At 26.3% G+C, this 27,368-nt stretch overlaps 2 protein-coding genes across 4 annotated transcripts in view; one reads left to right on the top strand and one right to left on the bottom strand.

Moving 5' to 3' along the window:
* Positions 1–19,976, top strand: LOC122499551 (TATA-binding protein-associated factor 172). Of its 3 annotated transcripts, none has more exons than XM_043607972.1 (15): positions 1–186; positions 3,675–3,722; positions 4,561–4,808; positions 7,063–7,424; positions 8,735–9,077; positions 9,189–9,811; positions 9,968–10,704; positions 12,035–12,608; positions 12,739–13,033; positions 14,717–15,027; positions 15,155–15,462; positions 15,604–15,884; positions 16,040–16,776; positions 16,870–17,496; positions 18,517–19,976. In XM_043607972.1, the coding sequence occupies exons 2-15, from the start codon at positions 3,712–3,714 to the stop codon at positions 18,718–18,720; spliced, it is 5,661 nt and encodes a 1,886-aa protein (XP_043463907.1). In that variant the 5' UTR covers positions 1–186; positions 3,675–3,711; the 3' UTR covers positions 18,721–19,976. The 3 variants fall into 3 exon arrangements, with proteins under 3 accessions (XP_043463907.1, XP_043463908.1, XP_043463909.1); XM_043607973.1 differs by lacking the exon at positions 1–186 and adding an exon at positions 416–726; XM_043607974.1 differs by lacking the exon at positions 1–186 and adding an exon at positions 3,254–3,273.
* LOC122499553 (alkyldihydroxyacetonephosphate synthase) overlaps positions 19,666–27,368 on the bottom strand; it is a 14,974-nt gene continuing 7,271 nt past the window's right edge. The window contains exons 5-8 of the mRNA XM_043607976.1: positions 26,702–26,982; positions 22,394–22,682; positions 21,918–22,227; positions 19,666–20,664 (exon numbers count right to left, since the gene is read on the bottom strand). Of these exons, the coding sequence (XP_043463911.1) occupies positions 19,891–20,664; positions 21,918–22,227; positions 22,394–22,682; positions 26,702–26,982 (1,654 nt within the window). The 3' untranslated portion in view covers positions 19,666–19,890. The remainder of the gene's footprint in view (positions 20,665–21,917; positions 22,228–22,393; positions 22,683–26,701; positions 26,983–27,368) is intronic.

Here is a 27,368-nt window from a genome sequence, read left to right on the forward strand (position 1 = left end):
GTCAGTATAAATTTGATGCTTGTAACATGCGTTTCTCTCTGAAAAATTCAATAAATGGACCTCATTGCTATCGAATTCAGGATAACACGCGGTGTGATGTGACTTTTGAAGAATTAAAACATTGGGAAACGGCAATGAGGGTTAGCTGAGACGTTATTTACTTGCAAATTGTATTTCGAAGAAGAGGTAAGACTTTGACAACAAACTACTGTTATACATTCTCAAATCACAGTTTCTATCTTTTTTTTTCTTTCATCCAGATGCCAATTTATAAATAATCTCTTTAATCATTTTTATCATTTTGCCACGTTAAATTTCTTAATCCATGTTCAATTTATTTCACCTTATACAATATATTTGACATATGTGTAATGAAGACGCGTCCTTGTAGTGAGCGTTTCCTTATATACAACTTCAACATCTTGTTTTGAAACACAAAATACATTAACCCGTTTTATTCATGAAATATCGTATGTTCTTTGAATACAAAAAAAGTGATTTCTAAAAAAAAACTCGATTCAAAATAATTGCTACGTAATAGGAGTGAATTTGCACATTGTTGTAATAATTAAACATGATTAGTCATTAGCCTGAGACTTTGGGCGTAATAAGGAATTTCATATTTTCCAAGTTGAAGTTGAAAGTGATTATTTCGTAAAAGTGCATTCAATTTATTGCAGTGTAAATAATGACGTGCGGGGACAATAATTCGGGCAATAAAATTTGGTAATTTATTTTTTTTATTATTGATAGTTGATTATAATCATTTTTGTAATAATTAGTTGTTTATATTTTTCTCTAAATTGCCAATGATATTTTCTCTATACTTGTATGTCTACCTACAAACCTTAATTTAATATGTAAACAGACTGTAATGATGACACAATAAGGAGATTAGGAAACCAGAAGAACATTTACCTCCTTAAATTTCAAACAAAACATATTTAGTTCTAAATATACAGCTATTTATTCACATTATATTTTAATTGAAATTTTATCAAAATATTATTTCGGGTTTTTTCCGCTTTTTTCCAATATGTCAATATTATGTTTATAAATACGAATTCGTTATAAATAGACTAAATTTTCTCAGTGTTCAATTTTCTTTTGTTTTAAAATTTTGATACATTGTTTCTTTTTTTTTTTTTGGTATGTATGTAAAAATTTCTTTTGCATTAATTAAACTTGATAATCTTTTATTAGCTTGCAAAACAATTAACTGAAAGTTTACTTAAACTTGTGTTGATAAGAATTTTCAGTTAAACGTGGTATTTCAGTTGCTTTGAAAAATAGTTGGCAAGAAAAAATTAAAAATAGTTAAATAACGTGAGTTAATGGAATATTTACATAATATGGTCTACTACTATTCAAGTGTTAAACGTATATACATATATACATGTGGAAAAAAAATCGGAGTAAGAAAGTGAAATAAATATATGTTCTAGAATGTATAAATTGTCAAGTTTCTCCATTTAAAAAATTATTTGTTAATTTTTTTTTACATAAAATACAAATTTGAATAATATTGAAAAATTGAATTGAATTTGGGATTTTCCACTCAGCGAATTTTGTTATTGTTTAATTATAATCAGAATTATTTTTCGTATGCATAGAATTTTTTACGATACAATAGAATTTTTTGTAAAAACAGGCCCCGGATATTATGACTTTTTTTCGACTATTTTAAAAAAATGCTACTTTTTTCGACTTATTTTCAAAATTTGCAACTTTTTCGATTTTTCTTCCACAAATTTCAACGAAATGCCACATTTTTAGTACAAAATATAACTTATTTCAATTTTTATATAGTGTGAAAAATAATAGACAGAACTTTCAAAAATTATTTTTGAATCATTTTTGTAATTAATTAAATATTCGAAATATACAATTAAAAAGATTTTGAATAATTAAAATTTTATCAAATTTAATTGAAAATAATTGATTTTTTTAAAGTATTTTATATTTGAAAATCAACTTTTGAAGAATTTTAAGTGCAAAGTTTGAAAATAATTTAAATTCTCAAAAATTTTAGTGAAAAATCTTCAAGTGTAAATTTGAAAAATGGAAATTAATGAAAATTAGCTTCTAAAAAATATATTAAAATGTTTTTGAAGAAAGTAATTCTTAGACTTTTTTCATTCTAATTTTTTAAAATTCAATTACCTATTTTTATTATTTTTTATAAAAAACAATCATTTTAAATATTTTTAATACAAATTTTTTTAAAAATTAATTAGTTGTTTTTAAATAATACAAAAATAAATTCTTTTAAGGAATTCAATTATTTTCCAAAAAATTACATTAAAATATTTTTACAAAAATTATTCTTAGAATTTTTTTATTATAATTTCTGCAGATTCAATTATTTTAGAAAAAAACTCGGACAATTACAATTATTGAAAAAAATTTAAATAATTGAATTCTTTAAAAACTTTCAGAAAATTATTAAAAATAATTGATTTAGAGATGAAGTTTAGTTAAAAATTGTAGAAAATAATTGAATTCTGGAAGAGTTACAGTTGTAATTTTTGGAAATTATTAAATTGAATTTTTTTTATTTTTATTTCCAGTTGAAAAACAAATAAAGAAGTTAATAAATATAAACAAATAAAGTCGCATTTAAATATTTATTTAACAAAATTATTCCAATTTTGAATAATTGAATTTTTTTGTGTTAAGGAAAATTAAATTATTTTTATTATTATTATTAAATAATCCGCTTAAATATTTTTTGACGTGAGACGTTATTTTTTATTTTAATTCTAAAAGAAATTATAGATTTTGGGCGTGCAAGGGATAATTTATGCTCTATTATTTCTGAGAATTTTTATTTTTATGAGTTTAGCAGATGTTTTTTGCTATATTGCATTTTAGGGTTTTTTTTTATTATCGTTCAACAGACCCTACGCTTCGCTAATTACTTTTGAACCCAGATTAACGACCGTTAGGCAGAGTTGTATACCATTCAGGTGTAAATAATAAAAGGGAAAAGTATTTATTTGTGAACTTTAAAAATTTCATTACTCGAAAAAAACTTGAAGGTAAAAATGCAATTTTTTTCTGTTTTTTTAAAAACCATTTGATTTATTAAATATTTTGGCGAAAATAATCAATTCGTTTATGTATATGTACACCATATGAAGGATTTAGACACGTGTCCATTTAACAGTGTTGAATTATCCCGCAGGCGCGATAAGGTAGTGAATGATATCTCAAGTCGAGTTATTCAGTTACTGGAATATCGCCGGGATAGCAGTTCGTTTAGCTTTTAACGTAATAGTTGCTCACATTCCCTTTCGCTCGCTTTCTTCCTTGTCTATATATAATTAATTTACAATTTCAATCTCACATTAGAAAGAGAATTATTTATAAAAAAAAAAATTTATAAAAAGAAATTGAAAGAAATTAATAAGAAGAAATTAATAGAAAAGAAGAAAATTAAAAAAAACACACGAAAAATTTTATTTTTGCACAAATTTTTCAATTTTGCAAAATTATTATTATTTTGTTTTCACTGAAAAAAAACTTCTTTATTCTGTAATTATTCATTGTTTTTTTCCTTTCTACATAAAAAAATTGTATTGTAAAAATAATAGATAGGCAAAACTAGGAAATAAAATATTATCAGTATTACAAAGTTACAAACATTTAATGGAATATTTATTTATTTTCAGATATTTGAAAGTATCGAAACGAGAGTTCCTGATAAATATGACTTCAAGGTATGTTGAAAAAAATAATATATGACGAAAAAGATAAACCAGTTATTAAACGCATATTATTTTCCATGTGGACTTGTAAATTTGATGAGAAATTTGCAAACGTAATTTACCTATTTTTTTTATTAAATATTTAATATTTAATAAACAGAGTGAATTCAGTTTTTTTAACATATCGATTTTTGCGTTGTGAAAAAAAGAGTAAATTTGAAAAAAAGATACTTCTGGGAAGAAAAAAACATGTCAATAAAAAGTAAATCGATATTTGATGCTTATTACCCTGAACTCGACGGAAAAAATAATCTGGCATTGTTTTGCAAAAATTATACAGTTGAGTTTATACTTGAGAAAATTTATAATTTTTAAATAATTTAATTAATTTCTAAATGAACTTTTAAAAGGGAGAATTTTATGTAGTCTTTTTGAAATGACAAAAAATATATGTTAATTTTTGTGTAATGATAAAGAGGCAAAAAAATTACGACCAAGAACGATGATCTCATTCGTTTGTAATAACATACTCTCTTACGACCGTAGGCGGTTGAATCGTGATTTTTGTTTATCATTGCAAGTTTAAATATGTTTCTTTTATACTCATTTGGTCTTTCATCATTTATAATATTTTTGAGAACAGTCGATCTTTTAACAAATAAAGAGTTCTTTGTGTGGAATAATGTTTGCATTAGTCGTTCACAGTCTGAATTCAACTGTTTAAATATTATACAATATTTAACTGTATAAATAAAATCTATAAAAAAAACAGCTCAAAAAGAAAAACTTTTCTACTATTAGTGCATTAAGGAATTTACTAATTGTAAATATTTTCATTTTTCTTTTTCAGATTAGATAGGCTATTTATTTTATTAGAAACTGGAACGAATGCTGTGACAAAACGTGCAGCTGCTCAACAATTGGGAGAAGCTCAACGATTGCATCCTCACGAACTTCATCATTTATTAACTAGAGTATCAGTTTTATTGAAATCGCCACAATGGGATACAAGAGTTTCGGCTGCACATGCAGTTCAGGCAATTTTATCACAAGTCCCACCTTGGAATCCGGAACCCGTAAAGGAAGAGTTAAATTCAAGTGGGTTTTATTTATACTGACAAATTAATTTTATTCGAAATTATTTCGAAAGATAAATATCAGAATTTTACAGGCTACAATAATTTAAATAAGTAAAATTAATATTTATTTATTTCTGTCAAAATAATCATAAATTCAAAAAATACCTTTTCGTCTTTTTCATTAAAATATAAACAATTATTCGTTTTTGTGTTTAATTAATCGAATTCTCGTAAAACTTGATTTATAAAAGAAATTGAGTTAAAATTTTAGAAAATAATACAATATTAGAAGCTTTATAGTAGTAATTTTTGTAAATAATTAAATCTCAAAAGGTTTTTAAAACGTGAGTGAAGCTCATAAAGTTTATGATCAACGATTAAGAGAAAAAATACTTCTTATGCAAAAAACAATATTTTTTGTTTACCAAATTTTTTTCTTTTTTATACATTGTTGATTAAGAAATATCGTAAAAAATTCTTTTAGATAAAAATATGAATAGAAAAATATTTTCTCCTTCTAAATCGTTGATTATAAACGTTGTAAATTTTACGAACGTGTTTTTAAATTGAAATCTTTGAAAATTATAATTGATGTTAGAGTATTCAATAATATTTAAATATTTATTTTTAAAAATTATTAATTTATTATGTTTCTAAAGAATTATTGAAATTTTGAATAATTTTTTTTTAATTCTAAAAAATAAATAAATTTTGGAAGAATTATACTGTTGCAATTTTTAGAAATAATTATATTTCAGAAAGTTTTTAAATTTAAATAATTGAAATTTTGAATTACTGTAAATGTATAAAAATATTTATTTAAAATAATTATTAATTAATTATTTTCCTAAAGAATTATTAAAATTTTGAATAATTTTATTTAAAAATTCTAAACAGTAATTTAATCTCGAAAGAAGTACAGTTGTAATTTTTTAGAATAACCAATTATTTTATTATAATTATTTATCTTTGTATTTAAATAATTGAATTCTTGTAGAACTTTCTAATAAGAATTGATTTCAAATAGAATTTCAGTTAAAATTTAAGAAAATAATTCAATTTTAATACAAACGTTGTAGGGATTTTTAGAAATAGATAATTACTTAAATTTTTCAAAGGTTTTACATTGAAATAATTAAAAATTCTTTGTTTAATATTAAATTATTTTCAAAATTTTAATTTAAAATTATTTTAAAAAACTGCAAGAAAATTCTACAAAAGAATTTAACTATTTGCAAAAGCTAATAAAATTGTTTAAAAGATTTTAATTTTCTATCAATAGTTTTAATAAAATTTAATAGTAAAATCATAATTATTGACAAAATCAATTATATTAAAAAAATTGAAGAAATTTCTGGAAAGAATTCAATTATTTTCAATATTTAAATAAAATTACTAAAAATGAATTAAATTAAAATTTAAAAAATTATTTAAATTCAATTAAAAAAATTGTAATAAAATTCTGAGAAGAATTGCTTTATAAAAATTTTAATAACATTCAACAATCAAATATTTTTAATTTAAATTATTAACAAATACGATTGTTTTAAAAACTTTAAAGTATTTTTTCATAAAATTCTGAAAAAACAAGCTTTTTGAAAAATTTTAATTACAATTTTTTGAAGATGAATTCCCGAAAATGATTTCAAATAATTGAAACATTTGGAAATTTCCTCAAATTTTATTGAAATAAATTTTATATTTTAAAGAATACAATTTTTTATTTTTAAAAATTATTTTGAAATATAATCGTGTATTTAAAGAGTTCTTAACTGAAAAATTGGAAAATAATTGAATTTTAGAAAATATTGTGTAAAAAATTTTTTTAACTCATTAACTTACATAATCAAGGTCCTGAACAAAAATTTTAAAACTGTAAAATTTGTAATTGACAGGATGCAATAACCACCTACGCTTAAAGTCGTAATCCAAGTAAAGAATGTGTCATTCATTCCATTTGAATAATGTCAAGTTACTATAACATTTTTTTGAATAAAAAGTCATCGAATGTTTTTATTCTATCCTAGGAAATATATCTATATTTACAATCAGTATTTATTACTAATTTCTCCATTTTTATTCATAAACTTTATTTCTATTTATAATAATAATATGAAAATTTATGAATACGAAATTAATTTTTTTCATTTATCTATACAATAAAGTAACTGTTTATCATTGCAAATGATGAAATATGTAAATTCCAATTTAAAAAAAAATTAATAAAGAAATGAAAATACAGGAATTTAACATGAATAAATTTTAATTTTCAGATAATTCAAAATTATCACAACGCAGAACAAGTAATGCAAGTCGAAAATTAAGTTTACATGATTTTGACATGACACAAGTATTGGCGAGAAGTTCACATCTCACTGGTTCTGAAGGAAGTGAATACGATATTGTTGGTGATGATCAATCATTGATGAATCAGGAGGAAAAAATTGCCACCAATTTAGGTTTACATCCAAGATTAATGGGTGTTGATGCTGCTGAATTATTCACGGCCGAGGATTTAGCACCTGTTGTATCATTACCTGCCTCAAAAAACGCACCCATCAAAGTTTCCATTGAAGAGACTTTGGGTCAAGGCGAAGGTCTGAGCCGTCGTGAAATGAACAGAGCGAGACGCAAGGTTAATTAGAATTCTTATCTAACTATTACGAAATTTTTTTTTTCGTTTTAATACTTTATTATATGATAATACGGAAATATTGTATACACACACATGGTGATAAATATTTTTCATTCTATTTTTATACTTAAAATTTGAATTTATTTTTTCAATTTGTTTGAAAATAGGTAATTTTATTAGAATTCAATTTTTAATTATTTTACTTTTGAATTCTGTTTCAGAATTTTGTTTGAATTTCTCTTTTTATATTTTCTATTTAATTTCTATTTCTGTAAAAGAATTTAAAGATTTTTCTGAATACATATTAAATATTTATAGTTCTGGGTGGTCATATGTCAGTAAAGTCAGGGAAATGTCAGGAAAAAAAGTTTTTTACACTAAAGTCAGGGAAACGACAGGAAAAAAAATTATTGTCAGGGATATTATCAACTATATCCTCTTTTATTTATATGCATTTCTTAAATATATACATTTTTATAAATTTTTATTCCTTTTTTTCTTAAGATTCAGGCCTTGGATTATATGACTTTTTCGACTACTTTAAAAAAATGCGCCTTTTTCGATTTATTTTCGAAATTTGAGACTTTCGATTTTTCTTCCAAAAATTATTGCAACAAAATGCCACATTTCTAATAAAAAAAAATGAAACTTATTTCGATTTTTATAGCACTATAAATAGATAAAAAAAATAAATAGATAAATAAATAAAAAAATAAAAAAAAAAAAAAAATAAATAGATATTTTTCACACTTGTGAAAAATATCTATATACAAATCTTTCAAAAATTATTTTTATTTATTTTTCTAATTCATTTATCGAAATATACAATAGATTTATTCAAGTATTTTATTACAAGCTTTGAAAATCAAAACTTTTGAAGAATTTTAATTGAAAAGTTTGAAAATAATTTAAATTCTCAAAAATTTTAATGAAAAATCTTCAAGTGTAAATTTTAATAAATGAAAATTAATGAAAATTATCTTCTAAACATTCTACTGAAATATTTTTCAAAAAAGCAAATTCTTACAATTTTTCGATTCTAATTTTTTAAAATTCAATTATTTTCAATTACATATTTCCGAAAATTGAAATACATACATGAAAAAATAATAACATTAAAATTTTGTAGAATTATTTGTAATTTTAATCGACTAGACCGTTTTTTTTCTCCTGTAAGTCGATCCGAGGTCTGGAAATTATATTTTGCAGCAAAATTTGCTGCAAAATATAGTTTTGTCAGGAAAAATCATTTTAATGATATAGTAAAATGTAAAATTGATAAATTGAAACTTGTATCCTTATTTTTTTAGGCTCGCCAATCCATATCAAAACAACGATCAAGGGATCCTGACGAGGGACCGCAAGATCTTAGTACTACCTGTAATAATCAATCTCAATTAAATAATAGTGTAGAAAATCAAGCTAAGAAAATAAAATTGGAGGAAACAATCTCGGAAGGTTGGTGGAGTTCAAGTTCCAGTGAATCAGGACTGACAGTGCCAGATGGAACTGGCTGTTGGCCGGAAACAGCAATTGACTGGCCTCTTGAATCATTTGCTGAAACTTTGTGTCAAGATCTGTTTAGTCAAAAATGGGAAGTGCGCCACGGTGCAGCTACAGCTTTAAGAGAACTCGTTCGTCTTCATGGAAAAGGTTCATGTTTTTTTTTTACTTATTTACTGTCTTCTAAAAACAATTTTTCTGTTATATTTATTGCTTCGTCATAGAGGAAGGATTGTCTAATTTTTAAATTTGAATTTTTAGGTGCTGGAAAATCGAGGGACCAGACAGAAAAGGAAATGGAGGAGAGTCACAGAAAATGGGTGGTTGATGCAGCACTGCGTCTTTTGTGTGTATTAGGATTAGATCGTTTCGGAGATTTTGTTTCGGATCAAGTGGTTGCTCCGGTTCGAGAAACATGTGCACAAGCATTAGGATCGTTGATGTTATTGATAGCGAAGGAAAAATGTGAAGACTTGTCAAATAGTGATATAATGGGTATTTTATCGGTTATATTGAAACTCTTGAAACATGATGAATGGGAAGCAAGGCATGGAGCATTACTTGCTTTAAAGTATTTATTAGCTGTGAGAGATGATCTTTTGGATGATATTCTTCCAAAGGCTTTTCCAGATATTATGAAAGGATTGGCTGATCCTGTTGATGATGTTGGTGCTGCGGCAGCGAGCGCTCTAATTCCAGTTGCTTCGGTCCTGCCACGATTACTCGACCCTTCTCAATTGGAAATGGTTGTTGAGCAACTTTGGCAACTTCTCAAGGAGCAGGACGATTTGGCAGCGGCATGCAATAGTTTCATGGGTTTACTTGCTGCCATTTTATCATTACCCGCTGCTCGGTCTTGTCTAAAACCTCAACCATTGTCTGAGGTAATTCTTTTTACATCCCTTCTTTTAAAATGTTCGCACTCATCTACTAAAATCTACTGTTTACTATACCTTCTTTACGATTTGCTACTATTCGGATATTTTTTTCATTTTCTTCAAAATAATCATAAATTCAATAATTTATTTTTTGCCTTCCAGGTATTACCTCGTATGTGGCCATTTTTCAATCATTCGAGTTCAAGCGTGCGAAAGGCGACATTGCAAACGTTGCAAACATTGACTGGAGACGATGGCGATGATAAAGAGAAGAGAAAAGAACGTTGGGGCGAGAGTGGTAGTGTTGTTTTACAAGAAGCTCTGCGTCATGTTTATCAACGAGTATTAATTGAACACGTGCCTTCGATACAGAAGGTGGCGGAGCGTGTTTGGGAAAATCTAGTCGTTCGAAGTGATCTCGAAATGTTATTGCACGCGGCGTGTCCATTAGTTAGTACTTGGCTCTGTCTTGCCATGCAACCGGAACACGTGCCCTTTAATCTCAGTCTTCTAATGAATGTATCGTCAACGCACAAGAATACAAAAACAACACAATCAATTTGTGATGATGTGAGTGGATCGAATAAACCAACATCGGAATTGAAAATTTATCTTGGAGGAGTTGAAACTGTTTCTCAAAGTACAAGACACGCGAATGTTGTTCGTGCCCGTTGTATGACATCAAAAATGCTTGGATTACTCTCAAGTTATTTGGTGATGCCTGCTCCGGGCGTTGTTTACACACCAGAAATACCTAGTCCTGCACTTTGTTACGCCAAGGTACTCATGGCGCATCTCAATTCAAAATCCGCACTGCAAAGAACCGTTGTCGGTCTCACAATGGCATATTGGGCAGCGATCGACTATCAAAATTTACCAGATGTGCCAGAAAATCTCAGGTAAAAAAATTCAATACAAATAGTTCAATACAATAGGGTTTCACCGGTTTCAATTCCACAGGTCGAGGAATTCAGGCAAAAATTAGAGAAAGTAAACTTGGTCAGGAAATTTTATCAAAAGTATTGGAAAAATATCCAATTTTTAGAATTCATTAAAAAAACTCTGAATTTTGTTGTCTAAGCATTTAAAAATATTGGAAAAATTTTAATTTAATTCTAACTTCTTTCTATTTCTAAAAAAAATTAAACTTTACAGATTTGAAATTGAATTTACTTTAAATAATTTAATACTTAAAAACTAACAAAAAATTATTATTTATAAATTATTTTGCGAATAATTTTCTTTAAAATTTCAAAAACTAATTGTGTTTTATAAAAGTGGCGCTTTCAATTTTTATAAATAATACAAAGTAGCAAATGTTACTCGCAAAACGCAGTATTTAATTCATTATTTTTATGTAAATTACAAATTTTTTTATTTAAAAATATCATCTTCAATTTTCCAATCATTTCAGATTCAAAATTTTAAAAAAATTCAACATTAACAAAATTCTTAAAAACAATTCAATTACTTTCACTACAATCTTAACAGAATTTCTCGAAAGAATTCAATTATTATCTTTAATATATTTTTATATTATATTATATATAATTATTATATATATTATATTATTTTTATATTATTTTCAAAATTTTGTATAAAATTCTTCAGATTAATTTAATTATTTTGAATATTATTGTAATTAATTTATATTTAAATTTCTCTGCTGAAATTAAATTATTTTCATGAATAATAAAATTCTTCAGAGGAATCCAATTATTTTGAAAAATTTCTAGAAAATTCTGTATAAGAATTCTATTATTGACAAAACTTTTGTAATTATTGATATTTCATGAAATGTAATTAGAAATATTTTAGGTGAACTTTTTATTTTTTAAATAAATAATTGAATTCTTAAGGAACTTTCATAAAAATTATTAAAAATAATTGAATTAGAGGAGAATTTTAGTTACAAATTATCGAAAGTAATTGAATTGAAATTTTGTAAATAATTTTGGAAAAGTTACAGTAGCAGTTCTTATAAATTATTGAATTTCAAAGAATTAAAAATTGAAATTTTTTTTTAAATTTTCATTCTTATGGAAAAATAATAATAATTATTATTTAATAACTAAAATATTTTTTTATTATCAGGAAAAAAGTTAAAGTAATGTCTGGAAATCAGGGAAAAATCAGAGAAAAATAAAATAAAATTTCTGCGGCAATCCTATACAAAAAGTTGAGTTAATTATTTATAGAAAATAATTACAATTTTTTAATTTTTTCCAGGGATAAATTAATAGCGTGTTTAAACGAATGCGTCTATTATGATGAAGTAGCAGGATCGTTCACAAGATTATTACACGAGAGTCGAGACTATTTAGCAACATTAAAACACTACAAGATACCAATACCCATTGAGGTAAATTCATCGGGTGTGATGACATTGGAACAAGTAACGATACTTGCAGCGAAACCAGTGCCTGGAGCTATTATAAGTGGAACTACGGGAAGTTCGGAAAATGGATCAGTATCGGGAATTGGAAGTAATCCAGTGATTGTTAAATTAAAACCAAAATTAGTTGAGAGTTTGGAGGAGCGTCGTCGAGGACTTGAGAATGGAGCAAACACAACTGCAAAGCAACAACATTCGTTTAATATAACGTCAATGGCTGCTCTTGCTGGTGCTGCTACCATGCTAAAATGCCTGCCACCAGCACCACAGCCGTTAAATCCAGTCATCAAACCACTTATGGAATCAGTTAAACGCGAGGAGGACGAGGAATTGCAAACAATGTCCGCTAAATATTTATCTCATCTTGTTAATTTTTGCGTTGAGAGGAAACCTTGTCCTAATACTAAGGTATTTATCAATTTTTTAAGACTTTTTATTCGAAAAATTGAAAAGATGGAAAAAGAAATTAAAAAATTTAATTAAATTTCAATTATATGAAATTTTAGTTTTAAAATTTTGTTGAAATGTTTGTTTACAGATAGCAACAAATTTATGTACTTTCTTGTGTTCGGATGTTGAATTCACGCCAAGAGCAACAGGTGGGACGAATTATGATCCGTTTGATGGGATTTTGACTTTGAGTAATAGACAAAAATATGCAGAGAGAGTGGCTTACGGTCGTGGAGTGTGCGCCGGAACTAGTGGCGTTCGAGGACCAGGTCGACCACCAGCGACAGATATTCCTTTAGAAGAATTGCTCGCCTGTGAAGAACCCGAGGCAAAAGCAGCTCGAACGACACGACGTGGAGCGACTTTTGCCCTCACGGCTATCGGTAAGTGTTACCTAACGTCAATTGTTAAACAATTGTTTTGTTTTGCTTACAAGGTTGCCACAGGTCAGAGAAATCGGGGAAAAGTCAGTCAATTTTATAATATTAAAAGTACTAAAAAAAATTAAATTTTTATAGAATTCATAACAAAATTTTGAATTTCTGTCTCTTTTTTGTTTGTTTTAAAACTTCTTAATTACCAAGAATTAACAACGTGATATTCAATTTTTTTTATTATTATTATTATTATGCAAATTACAATTTTTTTTACTTTAAAATATAAATTTTTGAATAAGTTCATAATGAAAATTTAAAAAAATCACTTATTAAGCACATAATTAATTATTATTCTTTATATTTACAAAAATTTTAATAAAATTTCATGAATGAATTCAATTATTTTATAAAATATTAATAAATCCTTCGAAACAATACAATTATTTTTTTAAATAGTAAAATCTTTGGAAAAATTCAATTTTTTAAATAAAATTTCACGAAAGAATTCAATTATTTTCGAAAATTTTAATAAATTCTTCGAAACAATTCAATTATTTTTATAAATAGTAAAATACTTTTCAAAAGTTCAATTAATTTTTAATACAATTTTAATCAAATTTAATGTAAAAATTCAATTTTTTTTTAATTTTTAAAATATTATTTTTAGGAAAAACTCAATTATTTTTTAAAAATTTAATAAATTCTTCGAAACAATTCAATTTTTTTTATAAGAAGTAAAATTCATCGACAGAATTAAATTGTTTTTTATAAGTAGTAAAATGCTTCTTAGGAAATCAATTATTTATATTATAATTATTGCTATAGACTCGATTATTTCAAAAAATTGAGAAAAATTCTTTGCAAGAATTCAATGAATTTCAATACATTAATGTTAAAATTGAAAATATTTAAATAGAAAAATTATTAAAAAAGTTAGGAAACAAAAAAGCCAATTTTTAATAAATTTAATTAGAAATTAAAAAAAAACAAAGTTTTTTGAAATATTGAAATTCATATTCTTTTAAAATTATTAATTTTTTTAATATATATATATATATATATATATATATATATATATATATATATATATATATTTAATTAATAAAAATAATTAATTTAGAGAAAAATTGCTGAAAAAATTAAATTTTGAAAAATTTTAATTCCAATTCTTTTGAAATTGGGTTTAATTTTTTAATTTATATTTAATTACTAAGAAATAAGTAATTTAATAAAGAATTTTAGTTACTAACTCAAAAAATAATTAAATTTTGATTAGTTTTCAAATTGAAATCTTTGAAAATATGAATTTTTGATATCTTTAATTAACAATTCTGCCGAACTTATTTTGAAAATTTTTAATTCAAATTTTTTTGAAATTATTTCTAGTTTTTATTTTCTAATTTATATTTAATTGAATAATTTTGAAGTAATGGAAATTTAGAAAATTGAATTATTGTAAACAAATGGTTTTCAAAATTCTCAAAGAACTTTGTCAAAAATGATTAAAAATCATTGTTTTAATGAAGAAATTTAGTTAAAAATTATTAGAATCAGGGGAAAAAGTTAAAATTCTATCTGGAAATCAGGGAAAGAGAAAAATAAATTTTAGTGGCAACCTTGTTTTAAAAATTTCTTTCATTAATAATCTGATCGTTAGCGCAAAATTTCAATTTTGAATTTTTATTTCAGCCACTCTATTTGATACTCATTTTCCGTCTCGATTGCCACATCTTTGGGATTTAATGGTTCCGACAATTATACGAAACACTGAAACACAAGGGAGAAATTTTCAGGATACTAATTTCCAGGAACAAGTCAACCAATTAGTGTTTAGCTTACAATTGCTAGAGATAATAGCTCCTCATATAGCTCAACCCCTTCTACCTCAAATCTTGGAGTGCCTTCCATATTTATGTATCCTCTTAGCTCATCCTTATAAAGCTGTGAGGCACATGTCGTCCCGTTGCATGGCTGTCCTTTCTCTCCTCGATGTCGATAAGGTAAACCTGCAAAAAGAATTATATTTTTAATTTTCAATTAAATTTAATATATTTAAAAATTTAATTTATAAATTTTTACATTTATTTTTTAAACGTTTTCTCTAATCGATTGATGTTAAATTTCTAGACGATGCCGTACATTGTTCGTAGTGTGATACCTTTGTTAGAAACAACTAATGCGGAGGAGAGAATTGATCGAGCGAGACCAAATGATATGGATATTCGTCGTCAAGGTGCGGCCGAAGCTTTGGCTTGCCTTGTGGAAAAACTAGAAGTAAGAATCGTACCGTACGCTGTATTATTTATGGTCCCATTACTCGGTCGGATGAGCGATCAAAATCAATTTGTAAGATTAGCGTGCAGTTCAACGTTTGCAACACTCGTTCAATTATTGCCTTTAGATCCTGGCGCAATTGCAGATACACCTCATCTTGTGTACGTAGTCATAAACTTTTTTCAAACTAACAATTAAATGATATTTCCTTTGTGAGAAACGTTTATATTTATACAGAAAACTATAGTAGAAGTAGCTATTATAGAACATTTTTGTCTGAAAGAAGGAATAATGATTTTCAGAGAGGAAAAAGCGCAAGAGAGACGATTTTTGGATCAACTACTTAATCCACACAATATTCCTGATACAAAAATGCCGATAACTGTTGTTGCGGAACTTCGATCTTATCAACAACAGGGTTTAAATTGGCTTGATTTTTTAAATCGTTATCGACTTCATGGTATTCTTTGTGATGATATGGGTTTGGGAAAGACTCTACAAACACTCTGTATTCTTGCTTTGGATCATCACAGGAATCCACAGGCACCGCCGAGTATAGTTGTGTGTCCCCCAACTCTTACAGGTAAATTTTAAAATTAATTTATAATTATAATTTTTTTGAAATCTTTTTTTAGAAAGTAATTTACCTCTTCACCTATTGTAAAGAAAAAGATACAATGGTCCTTGAATTTGAACTGAATTTATAAATAGTTTTCAACATTTTCTTCTTTCTTATAGGTCATTGGGTGTACGAGGTAGAAAAATTCTTCACCACACTTGATCTTTCTGTTATTCAATACGCTGGAGCGCCGTCGGAACGTGAAAAAATACGATCACGAGTACCACAATGTAAACTTGTTGTGGGAAGTTATGATATTCTTCGTAAGGACATTGAATTTTTCGAATCAATTCAATGGAATTATTGTGTTCTTGATGAGGGTCATATTATTAAAAATGGAAAGACAAAAAGTGCAAAGGCCACTAAGAGACTTCACGCTTATCATCGACTCATTCTCACAGGGACACCGGTACAAAATGATGTTCTTGAATTGTGGTCACTTTTTGATTTTCTAATGCCCGGCTTCCTTGGCAGTGAGAAACATTTTGCCGCGAAATATTCACGTCCAATTTTAGCGTGTCGTGATCCTAAAGCTGGACCAAAGGAACAAGAAGCTGGAGCTCTGGCAATGGAGTCGCTACACAGACAAGTTCTACCATTTCTCTTGCGTCGACATAAAGAGGATGTTCTCAAGGATTTACCACCGAAAATCACTCAAGATTATTACTGTGAACTCTCGTCAGTTCAACGAAAATTGTACGAGGACTTCCAGTCGAGACACTCGGAAACATTGATGACAAATTCAACGGCGTCTGTCGGTGTAAAGGGTCACGTATTCCAGGCACTGCGATATTTGAGAAATGTTTGTAATCATCCGAAACTTGTTCTCACTCCGAAACATCCTCAATATCAATCGGTAAGTAATTATATGAAAGGAAGAAATAATTTCTGATTTAAATAAAGTGATCGAACTTTTTTCATAAATTCACTGTTCTTTTTTACTTCACAGATTTGCGCCTCATTACAGCAGCGACAAATTAATTTATCTGACATTGAACTTGGAGCAAAATTACCGGCGTTAAAGCAATTGTTACTCGATTGTGGTATTGGACAAACGCAACAGCAATTGAATCGTAATTTAAATATGGCCAATGATGGCCAACAACAACCGCAACAATTAGTGAGTCAGCATCGTGCGCTGATATTTTGTCAATTAAAAGTAATGTTAGACATTGTTGAGAAAGATTTACTTCGTGTTCATTTGCCAACTGTCACGTATTTAAGATTAGATGGAAGTATACCGCCTGCCCAGAGGCATTCGGTCGTTGCGCGATTTAATGCCGATCCTTCTATTGATGTACTTCTATTGACAACACAAGTCGGTGGACTTGGATTAAATTTAACTGGAGCTGATACTGTTATTTTTGTTGAACACGACTGGAATCCAATGAAAGACTTACAGGCAATGGATCGTGCTCATCGAATTGGTCAGAAGAAAGTCGTAAATGTCTATCGACTAGTCACAAGATCAACAGTTGAAGAGAAAATTATGGGTCTTCAGAAATTCAAATTATTAACTGTCAACACTGTTATTTCCACGGATAATGCTTCTTTACAAACAATGGGCACTGAACAGGTGAGACATTCATTTTTTTTTTGTTAATTGTTAGTAAATCAAAACAAGAGTTGCTAATTTTTTGTGAAAATGTAAAAATGTACAATTCATGACAAAAATTAAAAGAAAAATTATTGGATTTTATCAACAGTTGATAAATACTATAAATTAGTACAAATATTTAAAATTTTAAAGATATGAAATAATAAAAAAAATATTATTTCAAACTTTACCTGTCAAATAATCTAAACTTTTTTTTTAACAGTAAAAAATATTTTTTTGTTAAAAAAAAGTTAGCCTAATTTTAAAAATTTTTAAATTTCGATTCTGAAATAATTGGATTCTTGAACAGAAGTTTATTAAAATTTTAGAAAAGAATTGAATTGTTACGAAGAATTTTATTATAAACTTTTGAAAATAATGACATTATTTTAAGGAAATTTATTTGAATTATACTGAAATTAATTGAATTTTTCTAGATAATTTTATCAAAATTTTGGAAAATAATAGAATTTTTTCAAAAAATTAAAATTTTTTTAAAAATAATTGTATTTTGTCAAGAAATTTCATTAAAATTATTGTATTGAAAATAATTGAATTCCTCACGAAAAATTTCATAATTTATGAAAAATATTCAATTCTTGCGACGACTTTTATTAAAATTTTTGAAAATAATTGAAATGTTTCAAATAAGTTTATTAAAATTTCTAGAAATTTTATTAAAATCTAATTAAAAATATTTGAATTCAAGTGAATCACTTTCTTATTTGTTATTAAAATTAAAATAATCAAATTTGTAAAATAAAAATTCAATTTTTTCAATGAAAATTTTTATTTTTACGAAGAATTTTAGTTGAAAATTCCAGAAAATAATTGAATTAAAATTTAAAAAATATAATTTTAGTTATTTGCCAGATAAACTTAGAAATAATATATTATCTATTATTTTGATATTATAAATTGACATAAATATTAAAATATTTGTATAAAATAATCTATGGATCCAACTACCTAATTATAAATATTAAAAAATGTTTTCAGATTTTGGACCTCTTCTCCTTGGACAATGGTAAAGAAAAGAAATCTGAACGCAGCGGCGATGCTACATCAAAGGTTAGTGGAGTTCCTGGAGTTAGTCGTACAATTCTTGAAATTCTTCCCGAACTTTGGGAACAACAACAATATGATGATGAGTATGATCTTGATGCGTATTTGTCTACTTTAAAAGGAGACATTCAATTTTAATTTCTTGTATATTATAATCAAAAAAAGAATTTGAGACTAAAAGGTTTTAAAGATGTGAATTAAACCTCTGTAAAAGTACTCCATCACTTCAATTCTAAATAATACCAAAAACAAAAATGTATTAGTTAGATTGAAAAAGAAATAATTTGATATAAAAAGAAAATGGAGTATGTTTACAAATTACGATAAAAACTATATTTATACTAGAAAGAAACTTTTTAATATTAAAAAAGTATCTTCTATCTGAAGAAATATTTATTTTGAAAAATTTGTTAAAATATTGATAAAGTGTTAAAAAAAGTTGTTTTGAGTTTAATTCACATCTTGAATAAAATGGATACGTTCGATTCCATTTTTTTCCATTATATATATTTTTTGCCACTTGTTTAGTTTCCTATTTCTTAAAACGAATACTCTATTGTAGGTTTAGTTTTGTCTCAAGTCTGATATAATATTTGTAAATTTTTCTTTTTTTTCTGTTGTTGAAACGCGCAAAAAGGTAGCGAATAAGAAACAAGTTTGTAGTACAACGAATCGACTTAATTCAAATTAAAGACATGCCTTTTAGCGCCGAATAACACAAGCGATTAGACTAAAATTTATAAATCATTAATTAAACGTAAGTTCTTTCATTATTTATATTAACTTATCAAAAAAAAAAGAATTTCAATATACTTATTATTTGTACCAAAAAAAAGTCTTCTTTTTGCCTAATTTACTTGCCCTTGTTTATTTTTTATTAACTTATCAAAAAAAAAAAAAAAAGAATTTCAATATACTTATTATTTGTACCAAAAAAAGTCTTCTTTTTGCCTAATTTACTTGCCCTTGTTTATTTTCAAATGAGAAAAAAAATCCATGCCTTCCATCGACAATATACCTAGTTTTACTTAAAGAGTTGACTTGGTTTGAACATTTATAGGTTGTATTGAAACAATTTCGAAATAATTATCTTGAAAAATGTATTTATTTTCAAAATGAATTCTATTAAAAACTATTTATTTATACAATTATTGAAAAATTGTCTTCATTCGTTTGGAAAAAAGGTGGGAGAAACGTGTAACGATGAAGAATATGTTAAATTACAATTAGAAAAACATGATTTTTGAGTTGATGGTTCATTTTTTTTTTTTTTTTTGAAGATTTTTCCTTTTTTTGAAAATGAAACGTCTATAATTTGGATTTATACTGAGGATCTAAATTTCCTGCGGCGAAAATATTTTGCGGATCCAAATGAGTTTTTGCAGCGCGATAAAGTGAAACGCCAGCGTTTCCAACAGCTTCTGGATAAAATGCCGCTCGCATTTTTCCAATGCCATGATGATGCGATAGAGAACCACCATTCGCTAGAATTTCTTCCCTCGCGCGCTCTTCAATTTCCTCATAAACTTCAACTGGATTAGTTAAACCCATATAATTGAAAGCCATGTAAAAATAAATACAGCATCCGGCGTCATATGTTTGTGTGACGCGAGACGAAACTAAATAGTGCTCAATTCCACGTGTGTGAAGATCACGAATTATTCGTGTTTTAACATTATGGCACAATGAATAGGCACGATTCCACGAAACAGATGTTTCGAATGATTCCGATACAACTCCATAGTCAAGTCCAAGGTCACGAATATAGGCGATGACGAAAGTCAGGGTATAGCCACGTTCGCCATTAGTCTCACCCGCTGGAATGCCGTTGAATTTTTTTCCAATATTGTAAATCTTTTGCTCTTGTAGAGAAACATCGTTTGCTGCATCGCCTTCAAATAAAAGTGTCGCGACACATATGCTGTCCCAATTGTAGCCTTTTATTTTTGTGACGTAGGCGTGTTTTATGCCCTGTAGAAGGAGACCGCCCCATCCGACTTCCGGTCTTAGGGATTGTCCGAATTTAAATTGTTCGTTATCCATTAGTCGAATACTAGCCGGTTGACATCGTTGCTTCGCTACCTAGAAATTAATATTCTTCTATTTAGTTTCTTCAATTTGATAATTGACGAGATGAATAGTTTTTAAATTGTTTTATTACACTCAAAGAAATACAGTATATGCGGGTTGCCACAAAAAAAATTTTGTCTCTATTTTAAGAAATTTGAATAAAATTCTTCAGAGTTGCTACAAAAATTTAATTTTGTTTTTCCCTGATTTCCAGACATAATTTTGACTTTCTCCCTGACCCTGACGAATTGATTAGATACTCAAAAATATGTTCTATCTATTCTATTTAAAAAAATTATTTAATTTTTTAATAATTAAATTTAGAAATCAGATGAAATTTTTGTGTTCAAAACAATGTAATAAACGACTTTTTCACTTTTTTAATCTTTAATCGACTAATGTAACTTTAACTACCCTTAAGGGGGGGTATAGTTAATTCGGTGAAAAAAACGCATGTTTTTAAGAATTTTTTTTGGCGATACGCAGAAAGTTAATTTATTTTATCGCTTTGCATATAATACTGCAACATTTGAACAATATTTTTCTAAATTTTAATTTAAAAATATTAAGAACTGAGCAAGATTCTAACATTTTCCTCAGGCGCCTCCAAAAATTTGCGGTGTTCACTCTAACTCGCAACAGAATCATCCAAAACAAAAAAATCAAAGTGCATTTGTTAAAGGAGATGTTTTTTGAGGTAACATCGGAAGCCATTATTTTTTTATTAAAAAATTACCAATTTTACAATAACAAATTAATCGATTTTTTACAGTGAAAATCGACTTTTTGGCTTTCAAGTGCTACGGAAAATCGAAAAGTAAAAAAACAAAAAAATCCCTTCCGATAATACCTCAAAAAACATCTCCTTTAACAAATGCATTTTGATTTTTTTGTTTTGGATGATTCTGTTGCGAGTTAGAGTGTACACCGCAAATCATTTTTTTTTTGACGCGGCTGAGAAAAATCTCATTATCTCGCTCAATTTTTAATATTTTTAAATCAAAATTTAAAAAAATATTGTTCAAATGTTGCAATGTTATATGCAAAGTGATAAAATAAATTAACTTTCTGCGTATCGCTAAAAAAAATTCTAAAAAACATGAGTTTTTTTCACCGAATTAACTATACCCCCCCCCCCCCCTTAAAGTCGATCCGATGGGTGATTTCGTTTTCTCTGATTTCCCTAATTTGTGGCAAGCCTGCAGTATTGTTATTTTACCCAAAATTATGTTAGTAATTAAGAATAAGTTTTTTTCAGTGCATACCTCTCGCATGGCACAAACTCCGCTACTAAAATCCGGAAATACAATACTTCCGTATTTTACAACTTGTGGTAGTGGTCGAATTTTGAAAACAACTTCTGTTATTACGCCAAGCGTTCCCTCGCTTCCAAGGATCATTTGATCAAAATCTGGCCCGCAGGACATTCGTGGCACTTGAAATCCTTTTTCCAGCGTCACTGCCGTGTCCTCAATTCTTCCGGTGACCATTCTTAATCGAACGATAATATCCTCGATATTTCCGTAAACGTTTTTCTTCATTCCACTCGCTCTTGTTGCGACCCATCCTCCCAAACTAGAATAATAATAATAAAAATAAGAATAATAATAATAAGAATAAGAATAATAATAATAACAAATAAAATAATAATAATTTAATTTGTAGAAAAAGAAACGGTATTTTCTTTGGATTTATTGCTTTTTTTAAATTATCATAAAAACCGGAGAAAAAAATATCTTGCCTTGAAAATTCGTACGAGTCCGGTTCGTGTCCAGATGTGAAACCTTGTAATCGAAGTTCACGTTCAAGATCCTGGCCAATTATTCCAGATTCACAACATGCGAGTAAATTTTCCCTATCGAGCCACAATATCCGATTCATTTGCGATGTGTCGAGTGAAATTATTGTTCTTTTTTCTTCGACGGGACAATTTGCCGCTCCGCTGACGCTCGTTCCACCTCCAAAAGGTATACATGCCGCGTCGTAATCCGCACAAATCTTCACGATTTTCTCCACATCGCTGTGACTTTCTGATGAAAAAAGAAAGAAAATAATGATTCCATTTTCTACATAACTAAAAAATAAGAGAAAAGAAAAGAAATTTTGTCAGTTAATTGATTAAAATAAACAAAGATAATATATTTTCTTGATTTATTTTTATCAACAATTAACTACCAAACCCGTGTGGAAAATGAAAATTGGTCCTAGCCAGGTCCTACCTATTTTGCCCTGTTAATAGCTTGGTCCTAGGTTGGCAGTGTAGGTTGGACCAACAATGGGTGGTGATGCGATTCTAGCCTGGTCCTAACTTGGGAGCCTAGTTAGGACCAGTTTATGGGTCCATTTTAGGACCTAGAAAGGACCATCTCAGACAGTATTTTCTATTTCATTATAATTTTAATTAGTTAATAATATTTGTTAAAGAAATAACCTAAATTATTAATAATAAGTATTAGTTTTAATTAATTATTATTTTTTTCAATTAAGTGATGACCAAAAGCGAATTCATAAATAATGTTAGTATATGTAGAGATTAATATATATTCCTCTAATATATACATTAAAAATTATAAAAAAAATTAGAAATTTGTTAATTAAATTATTTTACAGTATATATAATCATTAAATTGCATACTTATACGAATACAATGCAGAAAAATCGGAATAAACGCAAACCTAAGAAGTAAATAAAATCTAACGCACGCGGGAATCGAACTTACGACCTACGGACTACGAGACTAACGCCCTAACCACTATGCTAATGAAACTAGTTGAGATGAAAATTTTTATTGTCAGTGACTTGTGGACTTGCTTTTGATGATTCAATATAGTAATTATTGACACTAATACACGATAATAAATAAAAAAAATAGTTTAACAACAACAATAATAATAAAATAATATCCAAATATAAAAATTCAAAAATTAATATTTTTATATTATATCAAGAAAAAAAATATCTGTACATTTTCGTTAAAAACAGGTTTTTCATTGTTCTCAATCATTTTCAACATTAATTTCTTGGTCTAAAAAAAATATTCGTCTTTTGGACTTGGAAATTTTTCCTAATTAATTAAGCGGGTGATCCACTTTTTAAAAAAATGTCAAAAAAATTTATGTTAAAAACACGTTTTTCATTATTCTAAACAATTTTAAGCATTAATTTTTTGTTGCAAAAATTTTTTAGACTTGGACTTAGAAATTTTTGTTAATGAAACTAGGAAGCCCAGGTAGGTCCTGGGTTGGACCTGGGTGGGTCAGCCCACATTCGAATTGCAATATCTCTTAGTGTTTAGCACCAACTTAAACGAAACTGAAAATCAGCGAACGAAATTAGAAATATATTTTACTAATGATAATTATATTGCAGTCTGTATCTGTTTAAATAAATAAATAAATTTTGCTGTTATATTAACTTTTGTAACAAATTACTTAAAAATTTGCAGTTTTTATCTAACTTCGCGATTATTACACTTGAGTAGTGAAATATGAAGATAATTTATAATTTTAACAATTCAGCATTTGTTTAAACAAAAAATTGTTGTTACATATTTATTAATTCTTAAGACAATAAAGCGTCTAGACACTTGTAGTCTTTTAAAATTTTGCAATTAACTAATCTGAGTATTTACTTATTGCAAAATTAGAAGAAACTGCTAGTTTCTAGGTTGATTGTGTAAAAAGTTAGTAAATAACAATTATTTGTTTAAACAATTGCTGAATTAATAAATTAATAAATTAACTTTATTTTATAGTATTTGTATAATTTTCTGATTTATGTCAAACAATAAATTGTTTAAACAAATATGATTATCAATTAATTTTATAAATATTAATTGAGAATATTTATCAATTTTTACATGTTTTTCATGTATCAATTTTGACACTTTATTTTCCTAAAAATTTTTCTAAGTCATAACTGGATCTCCTAGCTAGTACCAAGTTAGGACCAGCCTAGGATATATAAAAAGGGGTTGCCAAGTTAGGTCCAAGCTAGGGCCAATAATCATTTTAGGCATAGCATGGTGATTTCTACACTAACCTTTGGTTTCTTTTTTTATTTTAATCAATTACTGACAATGTATTTTGAAAGTTAATTCACTGAAATAGGAAAGGAAACATTTTGCCACTTAAGTGATTGAAATAGAAAAATAAAATTTATTTTGACGCAGATAATCGATTAAAATAAACGAAGAAAATATATTTTTTCCGCGAATTGTCAAAAATAAAAGAAGCAAATATATTTTGTCAGTTAATTGATTAAAATACAAAAGAAAAAAATATTTTGTCACTTAATTTATTAAAATAAAAAATCAAAATCGATTAAATTACAAAAAAACATTTTTTTAGCTAATTTATTGAAATAAAAAAAAAAAATTTATTTTATCAAATAATCGATTAAAATAAAGAAAAAAACATATTTTGTAAGTTAATTCAGGGTGTTCACAAGTAACAGTTTATCAATTTCCCTGACAATTTACTGACATTAAAATTATTTTCCCTGACAAAATTCTTTTTACAGGAAAATATGAATGTTTGCAAAAAATGAGTAAAATTGATGAATTTTAATAATTTTTAAAAATTACAATTATAACCCTTCTTGAATTCAATTATTTTCTACAATTTTCAACTCAACTTTATCTCTGAATTAATTAATTTAAATAATTTTTCAAAAGTTCTTCTAGAATTCAATTATTTAAATACAAAAACTCAATTTTTTATAATAATTGTGACTCTCCATAGTTTTTTCTTAAGTTATTTTTAAATAATTTTTGAAAGATATAATAGTTTTTCAATTTTGAAAAATTTCCAAACAATTAAAATTTGGTAAAATGTTTTAAAAATAATTGGAATGTTGAAAAATATAAATAAAAATGACCAAATTTTCGGAGAATTTTAATTATAAACAGAGCCATGATCTCTCAAAAATTTTAATAAGTCCAAAAAGTAAATTTTCATAAATTTTTATTTACATTGTTCGAAAATAATTAAATCTTTTAATTAAATTAAAAAATGTTTAAACTTTTTTATTCTTTAAAAATTATTATAAAATAATTCTAATAATTAGTTTTTAACAACATTTTAATGTAATTTTTCGAAAATAATTGAATTTCTTAAAAGAATTTTCGTATAATTTAAAAAAACTAATTAATTTTTTGATGAATTTTAATTAAAAATTTTGAACATGATTATTATCTCCAAAATGTTATTATTTTTGTATGAATTTGTATTTTTGGAAATACGTAATTAAAAATACATACTGAAAATATTGAATTTAAAAAAATTAGAAGCTAATTGCCATTAATTATCATTTTTAAATTTACCTTTAAAGATTTTTCATCAAAATTTTTGATATTTCAATATTATTTTTAAAATTTGCAATTAAAATTCTTCAAAAATTGATTTTCAAAAATTGTAAATAAATACTTGCAAAATTAATTAATTATTTTCAATTAAATTTGACAAAATTTCAACTATTCAAAAAGATTTTTATTATATAGATATAATTTGAAAAATTTATGTAATTATGTTAAAAAATGATTCAAAAACAATTTCTGAAAGATTTTTTTATAGTTATTTTTCACATTATAAAAATCAAAATTAGTTGGACTTTTTTTTACTAAAATTTGTTGTATTTTGTTGCAATGTTTGGAAGAAAAGTCGAAAAAGTCGTAATTTTTGAAAATACCTAAGTCGAAAAAAGTTTCAATTTCCTTAATTTCTCTGACAAAAATTTTTTTTCCTGACATTTCCCTGACTTTACTGGCTTTATTAGACAAAAAAAGGAAAAAAAATTGTCAGTTAATTGATTAAAATAGAAAAAGAAATTGATTAAAATTTAAAATACAAAAATCACCCAGTTAATAGATTAAAATTAACGAAAAAATATATTTTCTCAGCTAATTATTGAAAATAAAAAAAGCAAATATATTTTATCAATTTATTAAAATAGGAAAAGAAAATTTCGTCACTTAATCGATTAAAATAGAAAAAGAAAATATATTTTGTCAGCTAATTGATATGATAATAGAATTAAAAATCCATTTACTTGGCCATAGAATGATGTCTGGTATTCTTTGGTATGTGCCATATTTAAGCATGAAAATTTCTCGTAAAGTGTGTCCATGTGCTCGAACAAGTCGATCTGTACCCTCTATCGAATATTCAATTCCAGTTTCTTTAATTGCATCCAATAATTTTGCCGATAAAATTGGCTCCGGATAATTTTTCGGTAAATCCTGAACACTACGTTTTGAATCTAAATCAACTTTTAATTTTTCTTGTGCCCATGCCGTGAAGTAAGGTAACTGCTTATTACCAATCGAATATCTAAACAAAAAAAGAAATTGAAAAATCAATTAGCAAATAGACTTGACACTGTTGATCCTCTTTATTTTTTCTCTAAACGCTATTTACAATCGCTAATTTACTTTTTTTTTCTATTTTTCTAACAATAGAAAAATTTATCTCATTTAGAGATTCATTTTTTTTTGCAAATCGCAATGAATTTTAATATTTAAAAAAAATATTTAAAGAAATAGAAAAAAGTGAATATTTTTCTAGTTTTTCTTCTCCATAATGTATTTAATTGATAAGAATCTTGTCAATAGTGATAAATATTCTATCGATATCTTATTTATAACTTTAATGAATTTTTAAAGACATTCGATGTTGACATATATATATATATATATATATATATATATAACATTCAA

Source organism: Leptopilina heterotoma, unplaced genomic scaffold (assembly GCF_015476425.1).
Source record: "Leptopilina heterotoma isolate Lh14 unplaced genomic scaffold, ASM1547642v1 Lhet_169, whole genome shotgun sequence".
NCBI lineage: Eukaryota > Metazoa > Arthropoda > Insecta > Hymenoptera > Figitidae > Leptopilina > Leptopilina heterotoma.